The sequence below is a fragment of the Vitis riparia genome, unplaced genomic scaffold, assembly GCF_004353265.1.
Source record: "Vitis riparia cultivar Riparia Gloire de Montpellier isolate 1030 unplaced genomic scaffold, EGFV_Vit.rip_1.0 scaffold760_pilon_pilon, whole genome shotgun sequence".
Lineage (NCBI taxonomy): Eukaryota > Viridiplantae > Streptophyta > Magnoliopsida > Vitales > Vitaceae > Vitis > Vitis riparia.
Genome location: NW_023269771.1, coordinates 60,176 through 80,418, shown reverse-complemented (window position 1 = coordinate 80,418; position 20,243 = coordinate 60,176). Strand labels below are relative to the sequence as shown.

Genomic DNA, 20,243 nt, shown 5'->3' with positions numbered 1-20,243 from the left:
ACCTTATATTGTAATTAAGGTAGGAAACTCAGGGACATACCACCTTGTAGACCCTCAATTTTGTCCCTTTAGCACATGTCTTTAAATTTGTTTTCAGTGCTTTATAGTAATTCCTTGGTGGCATAGCTACTCACATTACTTACCTTTCTTGAGCCACCTCGGAGACTCTGGTTAAGGGATTGCCTAGCCCCTTATTGTGGCCCTTGGCAGTTTTTGATTTAGACTTAAGATTTTCTTTATTTTTCTAGGATAGTTCTTAGGCATGTTTAGGCCATTTAGACAATGTCCCGATCACTTTAGGACACTTAGTTCGTTAGGCACCCACTTTGGTCCGTTTAAATACTTCATCGGGCTTAACTTTTATATATATATATATATAAATAACTTTTATTATTATTATTATTATAACTTTTATTATTATTATCATCATTATTATTATTATTGCATGCATTCGATTTATATATATTTTGTTTATTCATTTTCATTTTTACTCTTTATTTCTTTATTATTATTATTGTCAATATTATTATCATTACTATTTTTATTTTTATTTTTATTTTATTTATTTACTTACTTAATAGAAAATTGTTTGAATTGTTTAGATTTAAAATATGCATACGACCTCCTTTGTTGAAAGACGAAATTATATAATCTAGTCTCTCCTAGTTCTCTTCCTTTTATTTTAAAATCGTGTTTTATTCTATTATTTCCATGGGTTTATTTTCTTTTCTTTTAATTTTATTTTGGTTTTGTTTTGCATGAGGAGACGAATTGCATGTTTGGGAGTGGGAGGTTCCTGTGAAGGCATGAGGATGAAGTTGGTGAGAGTTGTCACAGAGAGGTGGCACTAGAGGTCAGACATTTTTAGAGGCTCTCTGGAAGTCTCTAGAGAGGATGATCCCTCGTGAAGAACATGAAGAATTTGAAGACTAACTATGGAGGAACATAGACTCAATTCATTCTATGATACTCTTATTACAATGAAAGAAAGCATAAATAAATAGCCTACAGATATGAGACAATTCCGGACTGGTATACTATCACCGGACGGAATTTCCCTTACATGGAAAGAGAATAAACTCTTACATGGAAAGTGAATAAACTATTACATGGAAAGAGAATAAACTCTTACATGGAAAGTGAATAAACTACCTTGCTAGAATTACTCCTAAATCAATTATAATAAAGGCAGTATATTTCACTAATTTAGGGAAGTAAACAGAGGATGCTAAATATGGGGAGGAACGCACAGGATGGAAGGCGACGTGGGCTTGATTTCCAACACTCCCCCTCAAGCCGCGTTGTAGATGTTGATCATTCCAAGTTTTCCTGTCAGATCTTCAAAGTTAACTCGAGCAAGAGCTTTTGTGAGAATGTCAGCCGTTTGACAGTTTGTCGGAGTGTAGCTGACTTTGAAAACTCCTTCTTCAATCTTTTCCTTGATAAAGTGTCGATCTATCTCCACGTGTTTAGTTCGATCATGATGAACCGGATTCTTAGCGATACTGATGGCAGCTTGATTGTCGCAGTATAACATCATGGGATGCTTCAATGGAACCCGTAATTCTTCTAACAGCCTGTTCAACCAGATTCCCTCGCAGATACCTTGTGCCATAGCACGAAATTCTGCCTCAGCACTGCTACGAGCTACCACTGACTGTTTCTTGCTTCGCCATGTAACCAAGTTCCCTCAAACAAATGAACAATAGCCTAAAGTTGATCTCCGATCAGTCACTGAACCTGCCCAATCTGCATCTGAAAAAATCTCAATCTCTTTCTTTGTTGTTCTTTGAAAGAAGAGACCCTTTCCTGGTGTCATCTTGAGGTACCTCAATATTCTGATCACAGCAGTCATGTGTTTTTCGGTTGGATTATTCATGAATTGACTTACCACACTAACGGAGAAGCCGATGTCTGGCCTTGTATGAGAAAGATAGATGAGTTTCCCCACAAGACGTTGATATCTTCCTTTATCAACTGGCGTACTTCCATCACTTTCTTCCAGTTTGACAGTTGTATCCATAGGTGTTTCTGCCGGCTTGCATCCTAGCATTCCTGTTTCATTCAATAAGTCCAGAACGTATTTGCGTTGTGAGACTGCTATACCTTTCTTTGACCTAGCAATCTCCATTCCGAGAAAGTACTTGAGGTTTCCAAGATCCTTGATCTCAAATTCCTTTGTCAGTAATTTTTTAAGTAAGTCAATTTTCTCTTCATGATCACCTGTCAAAATTATGTCGTCCACATATACAATGATAATTGCCAGCTTCCTTTCTGGGAAGTGTTTCACAAATAATGTGTGATCAGATTGACATTGAACGAATCTGTACCCTTTCACTACCTTAGTGAACCGTTCAAACCAGGCCCTGGGAGATTGTTTGAGACCATACAAGGATTTTCGGAGTCTGCAAACCTTGTTGAAGTTTGATGTCGTCTCAAGTCCAGCAGGAATGTCCATGTAAACTTCTTCCTCTAAGTCACCATTGAGGAAGGCATTCTTCACATCAAGTTGGTGAAGTGACCAATCGAGATTAACTGCCAAGGATAAAAGTACACGAACAGTATTGAGCTTGGCAATTGGAGCAAAAGTTTCTTGATAGTCAATGCCATAGGATTGGGTGAATCCTTTGGCAACCAACCGAGCCTTATACCTGTCCACATTACCATCTGCCTTGTACTTTACTGTGAAAATCCACTTACACCCAACTGGTTTCTTACCTCTTGGGAGGTCAGTAATTTCCCACGTACCATTCTTTTCCAGCGCCCGAACTTCCTCATCGACTGCCGCCTTCCACTTAGGATACTTGAAAGCTTCCTGAATATTCCGAGGAACTTGTATCTCTGTGATGCTAGAAGTGAATGCACGAAACGTAGGTGATAGCTTATCATAAGAAATAAAATTTCCAATGGGATGCTGAGTGCATGATCGAATTCCTTTCCTCCAAGCTATGGGCATATTAAGAATATCATTTTCTAACTCGGAATCAACAGTACCATCAGGAGCGTTGTTACCTGGAAGTTTGCTTGGATTAGGACCCGGTTCAGCCTCATGGGTTTGTTGAGAAAGTGCTCCTTCCTCCGTTTCCTCTTGGATGTGCTCCTTATCCCACAAGTCAACAATGGACTCGGGCTAATTAAATGACTCTGGAGGAATGTGATTTTCAGTGATGATGGGTGGCTCACTGAATGACTCAAGATCCCAAAATTGATATTCCTGAGTTGAATTCTCCCCCTGAATATCGTTTTTGGAATAGTAAGGCTGGGTTTCAAAAAATGTGACATCCATTGAATTGTAGAATTTTCTTGTGACCGGAGAGTAACACTTATACCCTTTTTGATTTGAAGAATACCCAAGAAAGATGCACTTGAGTGACCTAGGATCAAGTTTACTTCGATGTTGTTGATTGATATGAACAAAAACAGAGCACCCGAAAATTTTGGGTGGGACGGTGGAGATGAGACGAGTAGTCGGAAAGGATTTTAGGAGTGTTTGACAAGGTGTTTGGAATTTTAGTACCCTAGACGGCATCCTATTGATGAGGTAGGCTGCCGTAAGGACAGCTTGCCCCCAGAATAATTTTGGAACATTCATGGAGAACATTAGTGATCTAGCCACCTCTAACAAATGCCTATTTTTCCTTTCAGCGATTCCGTTTTGTTGTGGGGTATCAACACATGAACTTAAGTGAACTATCCCTTCTTGTGCTAGAAATTCTCCTAGAATGGAGTTGAAATAATCCCTAGCATTATCAGACTTTAGAATTTGTATTTTTGACTGGAATTGGGTCTGAATCATATTTTTAAAATTTTTGAAAATTTGACTCGTTTCAGATTTTTCTTTCATGAGGAATACCCAAGTTAATCTAGTGTGATCATCTATGAATGAGACAAACCACCTAGTACCAGTTACATCTTTTATTCTTGACGGACCCCAGATATCGCTATGAATCATTGAGAATGGACTAGACTCTTTATAGGGTTGAATGGGAAAATGAGACCGGACTTGCTTTGATAATTGACAGATTTCGCACTCAAAGGATTTTGGATTTTTATGAAATAATGAAGGAAATAAATGCTTGAGATACATAACATTTGGATGACCTAAGCGATAGTGCCACAACATAATTGCACTATCGTTATTTTGACATGAAACCGAAAAAGAATTACTACCAACTGCCATTTGAGGTTGTTCTTGTGGATCATGGAGCTCCTTAAGGATGTAGAGTCCAGAGCATTCCTCAGCATTGCCAATCGTCTTCCCCGAATCCAAATCCTGAAATTCACAGTGAGTGGAGGAAAAATTAGTAATACACCTCTTTTCCTTAGTGAGTTTACTAATTGACAATAGATTACAGTCCAAGTTAGGAACAAGGAGAACAGAGTTGAGAGTAAGATCCCTTGATAGCACAACTGAACCTGTTCCGGCAACCTTTGATAGTGAACCATCTGCTATTCGGACTGTTAAATTATTTGGACATGAGCTATATGTATCAAAAATTGTCGCATCTCCCGTCATATGATCAGATGCTCCTGAGTCCACGATCCAAGGTTTTTTACGTTTCTTACCAACAGTAAAGGCACTCAAAAAATTACCTTTGTGAGCCAAGGTTCCGGAACCAATGAGCTGGTTGGAAGATGAGCCAGTTTGTGACTGTACTGACAAAAGAGGAGACAGTAGTTTCTGAAGCATCTCCATTTGCTCCTTATTAAAAGGGCTAGCTTCAGGTTGTGGCGATTGTTCATCGGTAGCCACATGATTGCCTCGTCCTTCTTTCTCAAGTGGTTGACGTGGCTTCCAATCTACTGGCTTTCCATGAATCTTCCAGCAAGTTTCTCTTGAGTGTCCCGGCTTTCTGCAATGATCACACCAAGGTCTACCTCCTTTAATTTTTTGACGGTTGTCAAAAGGAGCGAATTGAGTCTTAAGAGCCGAGCTTTCTGCCATATTCAGTTGTTGATGGGATCCCATCATGAGATTTTTCCGACTTTCTTCACGACGCACTTCAGAGAATGTCTCTCTGAGGCTAGGTAGAGGTTTTACTCCCATGATTCTTCCTCTGATTTCATCAAGATTTTTGTTCAAACCTAACAAAAATTTAAACACACGTTTCCCTTCGACAATCTTTTTATACAACAAACCATCTGTAACACAATTCCAGTTATGAACCTCAAACGTATCAAGTTGACGCCATAGACGAGTAAGAGTATTGAAATATTCAGTTACCGTAAGGTTTCCTTGACGCAAATCGTGGAGGATGCCTTCAATCTGGATGATTTCAGATGTGTTTTCCTTGTCTGAGAAAGTTTCTTTTGCAATGTCCCAGATTTCTTTGGCAGTATCAAATGACAGAAAATTTTCACCAATGTCAGGGGTCATAGAGTTGACTAGCCAGGACATGACCATATTATTTTCTGCTATCCACTTCTTGTAGGTTGATGCTGTGGTTTCTGGTGCCGCCGAAGCTCCAGTGATGTAGTCATCTTTCTCCTTTCCCCGTATAAACATTAATATGGATTGAGACCATTGCAAATAATTTTGCCCATTCAGTTTATGGGCTGTGATTGGCATATGAGAGGTTTCCATTTGATGAGAGGATGAAGACGATGAGATGATGATATCAGAAGTAGAGGATGATGAGTTGGTAGCCATTCCAAAGGCTGGACCGTATTTAGGCATAACCTAGAAGAATAGAATTGAGTAGAAAAAAAACTGACTAAAGATGAAGACGATGAGACAGGATTAAACCTGCTCTGATACCATGAAGAATTTGAAGACTAACTATGGAGGAACATAGACTCAATTCATTCTATGATACTCTTATTACAATGAAAGAAAGCATAAATAAATAGCCTACAGATATGAGACAATTCCGGACTGGTATACTATCACCGGACGGAATTTCCCTTACATGGAAAGAGAATAAACTCTTACATGGAAAGTGAATAAACTATTACATGGAAAGAGAATAAACTCTTACATGGAAAGTGAATAAACTATTACATGGAAAGAGAATAAACTCTTACATGGAAAGTGAATAAACTACCTTGCTAGAATTACTCCTAAATCAATTATAATAAAGGCAGTATATTTCACTAATTTAGGGAAGTAAACAGAGGATGCTAAATATGGGGAGGAACGCACAGGATGGAAGGCGACGTGGGCTTGATTTCCAACAGAACACGTGAACATGGAAGCATGCACACCACGCTTGAGAATAAATGACAGCTGGAGTTCCAGTGACTTCTAATGTCGGTATAAAAAGAAGCCACAACACCGACAACAGCTGGAGTTCAGAGCAGAGGAACCGTGATCGCGAGTGAGAGGAAAAAGCTTGAATCCATCAAAGAACAGAATCGCGAATGCCCTCACCAGCGCCATCTCTCCGACGACCACTCCTCATGCACTGCCGACCACCGACGATGCGATCTCCTCTACCTGCACCGCTACACTGCCGTGAGAACCATCATCTCCACATTGCAACGCTGCTGCACTCCTCCCTCACCGCCGTCCAGATCCGACGTCCCTCCGGGAGATTTGTAAAACTTCTCAAAAACTATTACTATTAAAAAAAAGAAAAAAAAGAAATTCTCTTTCTGTGAGAACATGTTTTCTCTCTGTGTGAAAAGACATCCCTCTTTCACAACAAGTCAAAGAAGAATACATCTTCTCTTTATCCCTAAAAACCTGAAAATAGAAAAAAAAAATATGATTCTTCTTTTTTAAAAAGCAAAATTCTTCTCTCTTGGAGTTTTTTTTAAAACAAAGGTTAAGATATGGTTCTCATATCTGTAACAAATTTCTCTTTCTATGAGAACATGTTTTATCTCTTCCTTTTCCACAACAGGTCAAAGAAAGAATACACTTTCTTCTCTTTATCCCTAAAAACATTAAAAAAAAAAAAAAAGGAAATAATATGATTCTTTCTTTTTAAAAAACAGAAAAGTCTTTCTTCCTTGAAGGTTTTTTTTTTCTTGTTTTCTTAGTGAAAACAAAGGTCAAGACACTTACGTTTTGGAAATAGAGTGGTTCTTGTGTTCGTAACAACCAATTGGGATTTTCGGACATTTTAGAAGGTAACTTGAAATTGTTTTTTCCCATCACTAACTAATTAAAATTATATTTAATTTTGTTTCTAATTTTCTATAATAAATAAAATATGAAAAGAAACAATTTTTTAAAAAATATTTTTTCTTTTCTTAATTTCCTTGAATCAAATTTAGCATTGGCATTTTTTGCAACTTTTTCTAGAACATTTAAATATAAAAAATTATCTTCTTTAACTTTTTTCACTTTCCTTTCCTTAGTACATTAAAAAAAAAACAGGGAGAAAGTTTGAGGAATATACATTCCTCAAGAATTTAGAATATGTTCAAATACTATTTTTTATAAAATTATTCTTTAAAATATAAAATAGTTTTCTAATTTAGAAACATATTTGACAAACTTTTGATAAAAATATTTTTTTGAGAACTTATTTTAAAAGTAGTTTGTTTCTAATGAATTTCAAGGAAATAATTAGGAAGAAAATGTAGAAAATTTTGAAAGAATAATGACTAATTAAGGAAAATATATCGAAAGTTTAAAGTGAGATAGAATGAACCCCAAGCTTGTCATTGCTCTTAAATGTGTATATCAAAATATGTTAAAGTTGTTTGGTAAAATTAATTTAAAATCATCAAATTGACATATTTATTCTCATAAATTATAATTATGACAAAAATTTGGAAGATGAATGAAAAATTATGAGACAAATTCTTTCACCCAATTGATTAAGAAAAAAGTTGATGATTTTTGTCCAAAAAAAAAAAAAAAAAACACCTAAGTGAATGACTTGAGTTAAAATTTGACTTAGCAAAAATCAAAAAATTCTTCTGGGTTCCTTTCTTTGCATGAAATAACCATCAATTAAGGCTAACTCAATTGAGACTACTTATGGGTGCTCTCAATTGGTGAATTTTCAATACAAACACAAGTTAATTAATTATATTAAATCTAATGCCATAGACTTGTTAATTAAACCTCCTTGTGAAATGCTTGAAGCTCTCACTGCCTATTTGCTTGCCAAATTATAACATTAAGGGCTCAATAATGGTTGTCTTAAGTCAACATGATTTTCACTACTAAATGCTTAAGATACCTTTAAAGGGGTAAGAGGTCTAGCTTACAAGTTGATTAAATCATTAATCACCTAAGATGGGAAGGTTGTCTCAAGGGAAAAGGTCCTAAGGGCCCCTTAATTGAAAAAACATGAAATTAGGGCAAAATTGAGTACAAATAAAGCATAAAATATGAATATTAAAACCTAATATTCAAATCCAATATTATATTAAACCAAAGCTTAAAAAGGCTATATTCCAATAAAATCAATGAAAAGTAGTTTAGAACATTACAAAATAACTAACATGTGCAAAATAGTAAACAAAAGATAGTGGCGACCCAAGCTCCAATTATAACAAGCTTTTCTTCCCCAAAGCTATTCCAAGGAAGAAAAAGGAACTCATGATTCCTTAAGTAATGTACCGTGTGGAGACATTAAAAAAACAATGTGAGAGATGCAATGGTGGCTTGGGCAAAACAAAAAATGTGGGTCTCACATGTTCTTAGAGCTCTAAAGAAATTAAAATGACAAAAGAATTAGGCAAAATGGCACCAAGTTATAGGGTAGCACCATCCTGGTCCCATTTTTTCCAATAAGGAGGGGGAGGAAGATTCTTCCAAAATTTAAAATGATGAAAAACACTAGGAAAAATGACTCTAGGCTATAAGGTGCACCATTTCTCCATAATGTTCCTTAACTTGTTCAATGTGCTTTATGTTTTCCACCAATCTTGCTTTATTCTTCTGTATAAGCAAATGATGTCTAAATTTTATGAAATTGGTGAGATTGATCTTCAAAGAGTCTATGATCGTATGTATTTAGGATCAACTAAGAGGATACATTATCTCAATTCTTCCAAAGCTCAAAATGGCAACAATGCTAAGAAAAATGACTCCAGGCTATAAGGTGTACCATTTCACCATAATGTTCCTCAACGCATTCAACATTTTTCCTAGTTTCCACTAATCTTGATTTATTTTTCTACATAAGCAAATGATGTCTAAATTTTATGAAAATTGATGAGAAATTGATATTTAAAGAGTCTATGATCACATGTCCTTAGGATCACCTTGGGAGACATATTATTTCGAAGTCTATGAGATATCATAATACTTTTATTGAAAATACTTGTTACTATCAATTTCATCAACAATGAGCCAATCCATAGAATATATATAATCATTTTAAGATCTCGCCCCTAAGTCAAAGTTATTGCAAGCTTTAGCATAATCTCAATATCCTCTCAAAGTTGAGGGATAATATAGTATAACAACTTGGTGAAGTTATGAAACTACCCAATAACCTTACATTATGACTTAACTTAGGTCCTATACAATGTATAAGTATGCACACGAGTGCACTCACTATAGGAAACCCTATCTTTATGGTTAAGACTTAGTTCCCTTCAATTAGGAGATAGTACACTATAATTTCAAATGGATTACCTAAGTCCACGAGCTGGTTGTAAACAACTCTTCTACTTGTAAGGAACTCATAACTTGGATTTTACATGTACAACTTCTAATATACCAAAGTCATGTACAATGTAAGAGATATCAAGTCAGAATGCTTATAAGAAATAATGTGTAGAATAAAGATATATAAAAGTGAAATTGAAATAATATTAAATAAATAATAAATTCTAAATTTGTTACATCATGTCATGCATTTAAAGGTTCTATCCTAACACTTTCCATATATGAACATCAAGGTCACTCATTGCTTCATCATAATATATGGGATTCAACCTTCCCACTATGACAAGACAATCATATACTAGGAATATTGGGAATGGTATGTGTTTGTACCCTTAGATCTGTAGTATCTTATGCAAATATGAGACTATCTTTAAGTGATCTCTAATTTATATCATTCTTTGTCATATTACTCATCATCTATTAATCTACTTCAAGAAATCTAGCATTTGTACTAAGTAAACACCTTTTGATCATCTTGACTATAGAAGTAATAACCTCTAAGATTCTCTTGGATAACCTAGAAAATAATATAACTCTTACCTTGCTTCCAACTTGTCTACCTTTGTTTTTAGCACGTGTTAGACACCTCTATATGTGAATAAATTGTTAACTAAGTTTACGACTTATCCACCTCTATTTGGAAACTGAATCATATTTATCAAAAGAAAGTTCACAACCTTTTCTTAGTTGACAACTAGTACATAAGTATCTTTGGTCAACCAATTAATTTTAAGCATTAATAAATTTCTTATTTTTTAAAGTCTGGAGAAACTTTAGATTTCGATGTCCTAATCGAGCATACCATATCTTTGAAAGATGCTCTTTGATATATAACTATAGTAAGTGCTTTAATTTGGCTCTGCTTAAGTGCATACACATTCCCTTGTCTATGTCCTTCGACCAAAATCTGTCGATTGTGATCCTCAATGGCAAACCAATTAAAGTTAAATTTAAAAATGTAAAAATTATCATTAATAAATTGGCTTATAGACGCCAATACATTGTTTAGTTTGAGATTACCTTGGGAGGTTTTAAGCAAAGCTTTGTCCATGTGAGTATTAGGTAAAGCTTCCTCATTTCCAACAAAGACTGGGTCTATGCCAAAAAAGGGTTTTTAAAAAATTTAAGTTACCTCCTTAGTTTTCATGTGAGTTGTTGCAATTGAGTTGCATAGAAGTTTACATCACCTTCATTATTTAAGTTCATGGTTGGCCGAGTGTCTTGAGCATTTTCCTCTTCAATAGTATAATCATCTTTCTATGACCATTAAATTGCAGTATGATTTGTTTGTCCACAAATTGCAGTATAATCACCTTCATACTTCTCATTTCTAACTATTGCTATTATTCAATTTTGGTCGAGATGAGAAATTTAAGGATTGATTGTTGTTGTTGGGTCGATTTTTAGTGAAAGAGTTGGAGCCTTTTCCTCTAGTTTGAACTCTTCGTCCATTTTTCCATTTTCCTTCATTACTCATAAGCATTATATACAAATTAAATTTCATAATGATGAAGTTACAAAAGTTGTAATACCCTATTCATATAAATGAAAATTTTCTAACTCCTTATTTATAATTTTTGTCTTCCATACATAAGACTCTTGGATGCCTAATCAATTGATTCACGTACATATTAATTGATACTCTTAAATAATATTTACATAAATATAATTATATATCACCACATATTATAGGAAAAAAGCTAATACCACCTCAGGCTATTTGCTCTCCTATTTGGTTCTTCTATATACTACCAAACTTTCATTGAGTTTCTAATTATCTAATAGATTCAATACTATGCGTAAGATGGGTATAAAGGAAGAGCAAAGAATATTTAAATAGAGACAACGTACGTCTACTGGTTGGCATGGAAAAGAGAAACATATACGAATCTCAATATATATACTAGTACAAAATTTCAAGTCATCTTTGGTTATGGATTCCATGATGCATGAATAATAGCTATCAAATAACAATAGGCCAATTGAAAAGGCTTGCATTAGATTATAATTGTCAAGTGGTCATTTTTTATAATACTAGCTATGTGGTTTTTTTACCTCTCTTAGGAGGATTTTTCCATATTATATTTGGTGTCATTTTGGTTAGATGTTTTTGGATTATTATCACCTTTTTTTTTTTTTTGTTAAATTGTTATTATTATTGAGAGGTTATCATATTTGTGAATGAATCTTTTAACCCATTTAAGTGAATGCTCTATAATTCTATTTAACTTCTCAACAATTAGTGTTAGAGACTAGTTGTGGGAATACCCATTCTTAAAAGGAATGGAAATAGAAGGGAACTTAATCTCCATGGTAAGACTTAACATTTCGAATTAAGCATGTGGAAGTCCATGGTGGAAGATTTTCTCACCATTAAAAATTTGTTAGATACTCTTAAGGGTAAAGAAGCCAAACCCAAGGATATTTCCAACTTGAAGTGGAAGAAGACGAACAAAAACACAATTACCTACATTATGCATTGGATGGATATATCCTCAAGCCATCATGTGGCAAATGAAATAAATACATATGATCTCTGAAAGAAATTGGAGTTGGTGTTTGAATTTTCCTGTTAAAAAAGTTAATAAACATGAAGTTAAAGGAAGAAACTCAAATGACAGAGCACTTGAATGTTATTTAGAGTATGGAAAATAAATTGGATGCTATGAAAATGATTATGAATGATGAGATGCAAACCTCCTTATTGATATGTTCACTGTCAAACTATTGGGGAACTTTTGTTACAATTAATAAATTTGTTTTGAATGATGCATTGTCTAGAGAGTTTATGAAGGGAAATTTTTATAGTAAAGAGACAAGAAGGAAGGCTTATGACAAAGAAAATGTGTAGATCACATAAAAAAAAGTAGATGAAGAAGCATGAATAGAGGAAATGTCCCAATCCAGAGATAAAATAAAAAATTTCTATTGTGGAAAATGACATGAAAATAAATTGTCGTATTTGGAAAATGGAACAAAAAAGGCAAAATCAGATAGTGATGGAGTTTTAGTGCTCTCAAACAAGTGTTTGCATGTAGATGTGTAAGTAGTTAAGTGGATTTTAGACACTACAACCTACTACCATGCTTTTTCTTACTTAGAATTGTTTTTTGACTATAGAGTTGGAGACTTTGGCACGGTCAAGATGGAAAACTCTAGTCACTCCAAGATTGTAGGGATGGTTGATGTTTGCTTTGAAGCTAATATGGGTTGTAAGTTGACATTGAAATATGAAGGCATGTTCCAAATTTGTGCCTTAATTTGATGTTAGGTTTTGTCTTAGACAAGCAAGATTATGAAAATCACTGTACCAAAGGCAAATGAAAACTTATTAAGGGCTCATTAGTTATTGCAAAATGGGAAACATGTTGCACTATGTACAAGAGACCTAAGCGAATGTTTGGAATGATGAGTTTTATGCAATAGAGGTACTTCTTTGGAGTTGTGGCATAAAAGGTTGGGGTGTACTAGTGAGAAAAGATTGCAAGTTTTAGCAAGAAAGTCTTTAATTCCCTTGGCCAGAAAAACATCCTTATCTTCTTGTGATCATTGTTTGGTTACAAAACAACATAGGGTTTGTAGAGCTGCATTTCTCAAATGTGTCCCCACTCGTTGGCAAGACTTGTTTTTAAAGGTGAAAAACTATATTTTATTAAAATTTAAAGTCATCACTCATATTTAATTTTTTTAAAGGGAAAATAAAATAAGAAACTAAAACCCTAAAAAAATGACTCCTTGAGTATTGGAAAAACATGTATTGGAAAGATCCGAATCTAGGTCCGGGGATTACGTTATCTATTGGGAAGGTACCTTAAAAAGGTAGTACCATTCTAAGCCCAAAAAAAGTCTCTACTGACTATATTAAAGAAAGTATGACAATTAACTAATTGATTGAGGATACTAAAGAAGGCTAGGGTATTTTAACTAAATTCTAATAATATATTCAACACGCTAAACAATCAATTCAATTCACAATCATAAAGGAAGAGTAAGATGTGTGCCTAGACCACAACTTAAAGTGCTATTATAAGATATCAAAGTTAGTTCAAACAACAAGATATATAACATGCATCTCATCAAAGAAAATCAAACAAACGTCAAGGCAATAAGAGACAATATCAAACGTGGATATAGTTCACACAAAACATTTCTTCTATAACTAAAAAAAGTTGAAAAGTGGAGAGCGTACCTGAATAGCATATCTTAAACACAATACACTTTCAATACAAATAGAGAAGTTAAGAAAAAAGATGATGACAAACAATTAGGAGGGCAAAACCTAACATGCATAGTATTTACATGGCATGAACTTACAAAGACATCAGCTATGGAAAGTATGTAACCAACTAAATAACTCAACTTGGGGAAAAACTTTTTGATGCAAATAACATTTTAGAATCAATTTCAAGAAGTGAGTAATATCATACAATTTTGAAAAAAAAAATTAATACACTAAAAAAATAATCAAAACGAATTTTAAAACTAAAGGATCATTAGTTAAGTTGAAACTGACATCAAAGATGAGTTTTAAAAATATTTCATGTAAATTCCATCAAATCCCCATTAATATTCATAAGTTCAACCCGTACATCCTCAACCTCAAGTGGAAATATTCACTAAGGCCAAGGACATTCCCATTAGTTTGGGGGCATAAGTCCAAACCTATGTGATTAAAAACAAAGTTTTTGGCAAACGAAAAAGAGAATGCAATTTGGATTGAATGGGTTGCATGTTTTTAAAAGAAAGTGAGATCCTTGCTCTAAACGTAGAACAAATTTTCTCTTAAAATCTTTAGATGATTTAAATCATTTTAAAAATAATTTAATTTTTTTTTCCTTTTTTTAAAATGATTTTAGAAGTAAAAAAAGGAACCAAGTGAATTAAGAAATTCGGAACAAAAGACACATGGGATTTTTTTATTCCTAACTTAAAAGGATTTGAAAACAAGAGAAAAGCTAACTTGAATTCCCTTTTCTAGCCACTTTTCATTTGTGATCAAGGAGCCTCAACCCTGATGGAGAAAATTCATTTTTTTTAGTAAAAGAAATTTTGACTCATCTCAAAATCAATTCAAAAAGCTTTTTATAAAGAATAACAAGCTCTATAAGGTAAATAATCAAACATCATGAATTTTTAACTAAGCTAGAAGTCAAAGAGCTTTTTTTTTTTTTTTTTTAAATCTCCGTGAATTTTTTTACTAAATTGGCATTCAAAGAACTTTTAAAAAATAATTTAACAAGGATTTTAAACTAAAATAGCATATAAAGAACTTAAAAAATAATAATAACATAACACGATTTTTTTTTTTAACTAAACTAGCATTCAAGAAACTTTAAAAAGTAATATAACATGAATTTTTAACTAAACTAGCATTCAAAGAACTTTAAAAAATAATATGACATGAAATTTTAATTGAACTAGCATACAAAGAGACTTAACTGAACATAAATAACTAGCATTCAAAGACTTAACATAAATTTTTAACTGAACTAGCATTCAAGGAACTTTAAAAAATAACTTAACATGAAATTTTTATTTAAACTAGCATTTGAGGAACTTTAAAAAATAACTTAACTAAACTAGCATACAAAGAACTTTTAAAAAATAACTTAATATGAATTTTAACTAAACTAGCATTCAAAGAACTAGATCAAAACACGATTTTAACTTTTCAAACAAAAACAAAAATTTAACCTCTAACACACACTATAGATCGATTAATATTAAACTAAACTAGATTCCAAACTTTCAAAAACTATTTAATCTAATGTATAAAAGTGAAACTTAAACTTTCTCAATTTAAAGTGATGGATCAAAACTAACAAAACAAAAATTTAAAGCTTTTCGAATTGATCTAATGAATCAAATTAAAACAAAGCAATATCCAAACCTTCAAGCATGAAAACTTTCATGGATAACAATCAAATAATAACAACAAGATTTAAAACCTAGGAACTATCAAACTTCCAAAGGTAAAAACTTTTAAAACAGTAACATGAATGGAAACAAAAAGATCTAAAACCTACATAACTGCCAAACTTCCAAAGATGAAAACTTTCATTGAATAACATGAATTAAAAAAAAATACAAAGTCTAGATATTAAAAATCACCACACTTTCAAAACAATTTCCCTTATCTCTAATCTTAATTTCAAAGTTCCAATAAATAAAACAATGTCAGTCGAATGAAGTCGATTTCAAAACTCACCTTTCAACGATGCCGTTCTAATCCAAAGAGGGACCTTGACTATCCCCAAAAAATAAAAAAATTGATCGTGCTTTCTTTCCCTCTCCACAACGCAGCCTCTTCTTTTTTCTTGCCACACCGAATCCTTTTTCAAAGACACACGGTTTGAACCTCTTCCCAACACGGTTTGAATTTTTTCAGAAACACGACCTCCATATCTCTCAAAAGCCAGAGACTGAAAAATCTGTCCAAACCCCGGACTGAATATCTCCCCAAAAAACCATAGACTCCTTTTCTTCCCACGTACTGAATAATCTCTCCAACAACCACAGACTCCTTTCTCTCTTCACGCGCTGAAAAAATTCCCCACACGCTGAATGTCTTCTTCCATAAGCGTCCTTGATCTTCATTTTTTTTATTTTTTTTATTTTTAAAAGGTCTCCCTTTCTTTTCTCAACTGTGTAGACTTTTCCCGGCAATCTCAAAGTTTCCTTTCTTCCAAATATCAAATTTGAAGTCGTGTAAACTTTCCATGCTTTCCAAAGAATCCAAATTTTCCTATTCCTTTTCTCTATTAGTCTTCCCTTTTGGTAAGTTTCCTACAAAAACATAAAATTATTAGATTTAATAAATGAATAAAAAGGTATTTTAGAAAATTATAAAATAAAAATCAATTAAAAAAAGAAAATAAATAAAGTAAAATAAAAAGAAAAAGAAAAAGAAAAAGAAAGAAAGAAAGAAAACCAAGTGTCATGCAAGCCATGCAAGAATGCCATGCAACCATGCAAACTACACGAAAATGCAATCCATACCAGCCATGCAACCATTCAAAAATTACCGGAAATGCGACTTAAGTGGGCTAGGGTGTGCCTAGATGCACCAAGGTGTGCCTTGATGGGTCAAGGTGTGCCTAAGTAGGCCAAGATGTACTTAAGTGGGCTAGGTGTGCTTAAATGAGCCAAGGTGTGCCTAAATGGGCATGAGTGACCTAAATGGGTTAGGGTGTGTTTAAATGGGCCAAGGTGTCCTAAATGGGTTAGGGTATGTCTAAATGGGCTTGGGTGTCTAATAGGCCAAAGTGATCCTAAATGGGCTAGACATGTTTAAATGGGTTAGTGCGAGTCTAAATGGGTCTGAGTGATCTTAAATAGACCAGATGTGTCTAGATGGGCCAAGTATACCTAGATGGGGCAAGGTATGCGTAAATGGGTTAGGGCATGTCTAAATGAGTTAAATGTGTCTAAGTGGGCCAAAGTGATCCTAAAAAGAATGCCTAAGTGACATAGGGTGATAAAAAAAAAGTGTCTAAGTGACCTAAGGTATGTTTGAGTATACCTCAGTGCCCTATGATGTGAGTCAGTATCCCTAAGTGTCCCATAGATAGGTTATCCTAGAAAAAAGAAAATCCTAGACTTAAGTCGAGGTTGTCAATGGTCACAATGAGGGGCTAGATAAATCCCTCAACCAAAGTCTCCAAGGTGACTAAAAAAAATAAGTTGTGTGAAACCAAGGTTTGGTTAATTTTGGTTTTGATGATAACAAAACAAGGTTTGAAACTAATGATTATATTTCAAGTGTGATTAGGCAAGAAGATTTTCAAAGTGGCAATCATAAAGATAAAATCAAGTCAAAGAGAAATCGATAAAAAGAAGAAGATATCAAAGAGAAGTGTTTTTCAAGACTTAAGCTTCATATGATGTCTTTGTAAGGTTGTTGGTGCACTAGGTTTTTTATGCATTACATTCTTTATTATGCACCAAAATCATCCAAGAGTTATTTTGTTTTAAATCTTTTAAAATCAAATGATTATGTTTTCAACTAAAACCTTGTGTCAAATACTTTCCATGTTTAAATGGTTTTAAGTTGAAAATGATGGTTGTTAAGCCAAAAATGACTCAACCAGTTGAACCAAATGAGGAACCGGTTGACCTATTCAGCTCAACTGGTCGAAGGGTGCAAAAATCTTCTCTCTCTTCCAAAATGCTTGTTTTACCCATCAAGGTTGAACCTCAATCGATTGATGTTCGATCAAAGGGTGTTTGAGGTCCAACGGTCACCTGCCAAACATTAAATGCTAACGACTAATCAACCAGTCGACTCCCAGCTCGATCAATCAAACCCTCAACAACTAGTTTGGTCGTTTTTGTCTATAAAAATGCTTCAATCTTCATTGTTTCATGAGCTTAACCTTTCTAAACCTGATCTTGAATATATTTGAGCCTTGGGAGAGTGTTTTTTAGTGCACCATTGTTCTAAAACTTGCATATCTTTAGTGTATCATTCAATCCTAGTTTTCTTGTATCATTTGAGCATAAATTTTTATACTAGGATTTTGTGATAATATTTCTTATCCTCATTTGTAAATCTTTGAGAAGAAAAGTATAAGTGTGAGGTATCACTTAGGGATTCTCAAGTGTGGGGTATCACTTGTGGGGTTGTTCAAGAGTGGAGTATCTCTTGAGGATTGTAAAGGGCGCTTGGAGCGAAAAGTCCAAGAGGGTGGATTGGAACCATAATCTAATTGTATTGCTTGAAGGCTTGGTTTGGAAGCCTTGAAATAGTGAAACCTTAAGCTTGGGATTGAAGTTAGAGGAGATTGGACGTAGGTCAGATTGCGCCGAACCACTATAAAAATCTTGTGTTTGCATTCTCTCTTCCCTACTCTTTTACTTTATATAGAATTGTCTTTATATTGTTTTATTACATATTTGCATATAATTGTATGTTGCATTCATATAATTTAAATTTTTAAAAAGAGACCATCACTCTATTCACCCCCCTCTAGGGTGATTACCTTAGGTTGGATTAGCTAACAAGTTGCATGAGTAGCAATGGACCACCAAAGAATTGTTGTGGAGTACTTAAAGAGCACTTAATAAGGTATGTGCCATGGGACAAAATGGAGGCTTTATATATAGGGTTTCCTTTAGTAGTTGACCTAAGAAAAAATTAAAGAAGTTGAAGTTGATATACTTTGATATTTGTAGCCCCATAGATGTGGAAACTCATGGAAGAAACAAATACTTTGTCATCTTTATTGATGATGTTACCAAGAATGTATGGATCTATTTGCTTAAGTTAAATGATCAAATCTTTTAGTATTTTCTACAATTTCATGCCATGGTTGAGAGAGAGATTAGAAAGGAATTGAAGTGTCCTAGGCCTAATAATGGAGGTGAGTACGCCTCAAGGGAGTTTAAAACTTACTACACTATGTATGGTATAAGGCATGAGAAAACAATCTCTACCACTCTACAACATAATGGTATGGCTGAAATGATGAATCACTCCATCATTAAGAGTGTTAAGTGTATGCTGAAGACTACAAAGTTGTCTAAGGTATTTTAGGGTGAAGCTGCTCAGACTGTTTGCTACTTGATAAATAGATCCCCATTAGGTCCATTGAACATTGAGGTTCTAGAGAAGGTGTGGATAGAAATAGATGTTTCCTATTTTGATTTGAGGGCTTTGGGTGTGAAACTTTTGTGCATGTTCCCAAAGACTAGAGATCCAAACTAATTAATGATAAGGCAATCACATGAGTCTTTGTTGGGTATGATGATGAAGAGTTTGGATTAATGTTGTGGGATCCAACAACAAAGAAATTAGTGAAAAGTAGACATGTGATATTCTAAGAGGATCAAATCTTAGGAGATTTTGGCAAAGTTAAGCAATCTAGAGGTATAAGTGATAACTTCATTGAGTTAGCACCTATTCGCCTATCATTAGAGCAACCTAGAAATGAAGAGAAGGAAATCGATGGGTTAGCAAGAGATGATGATACAAGTGACATACCTGCATAGGAGCTAATTGAGCATAAGGAGAAATGGGAACAATCACCTCATCAAGAGGATTTGGTACCCCAGGCTAGGAGGTTTACTAGAGAGCATCGTCTTTCTACTACATATCCCTCTTCTAAGTACATGTTAGTTATTAATGTAAAACAAAAGTTTGTTTGGAAACTTAAAATATTTTTATAACCTATTTTTAATATTTTTAAATATGTTTTAAAAATATTTTATTATCTAGTATTTTATTTTTAATCATTTTAAGTATTTGTATAATTATTTCGTAAAACAATTATAAGAAAACAAGTGAATAGAAAATAGAAAATAATTTTTAATTATCAAATTGAGTGTTTTTTGTTCTAAAGAATAGAAAATTATTTTAAAAAATAGTTTCCAAATAGGCCCTTAATGTCTTGTGATTTTTAAGCCTTAATCTCCTTTTTTAAATGCTTCATTATTTAACCATATACATTGTGAAAATTATTTATCATTTAAAATGAGCTCTTAATCAGTTTATCCATAATATTTTCTCTGTCTAGGAGTTATCTTAAATTAATAGCCTCTTACATATCAGATACCGTTCACATTACAGCCTAATCAGAACTCAACATTGCTGCATATTAAAATATTTAAGAAGACGACCTATAAGGTAATTTAAGTGTTAAGGGTCTAGTCATATCAGCTTGTAAGG

The 20,243-nt window shown here is 33.7% G+C and overlaps 1 protein-coding gene across 1 annotated transcript; it reads right to left on the bottom strand.

Moving 5' to 3' along the window:
- Positions 1-4,184: 4,184 nt before the first annotated feature.
- On the bottom strand, positions 4,185-5,562 carry LOC117910489. The gene is made up of 2 exons (XM_034824558.1): positions 4,594-5,562; positions 4,185-4,273 (listed from the first exon to the last, which is right to left on the bottom strand). The coding sequence occupies exons 1-2, from the start codon at positions 5,504-5,506 to the stop codon at positions 4,239-4,241; spliced, it is 948 nt and encodes a 315-aa protein (XP_034680449.1). The 5' UTR covers positions 5,507-5,562; the 3' UTR covers positions 4,185-4,238.
- Positions 5,563-20,243: the final 14,681 nt, after the last annotated feature.

Excerpts from the sequence above, each read along its gene's own strand:
- LOC117910489 (XM_034824558.1), bottom strand. The coding sequence starts at position 5,506 with ATGTTTATACGGGGAAAGGAGAAAGATGACTACATCACTGGAGCTTCG. Across the intron at positions 4,274-4,593 it reads CGGAACCTTGGCTCACAAAG|GATTTGGATTCGGGGAAGAC; the intron begins GTAATTTTTTGA and ends TGTGAATTTCAG.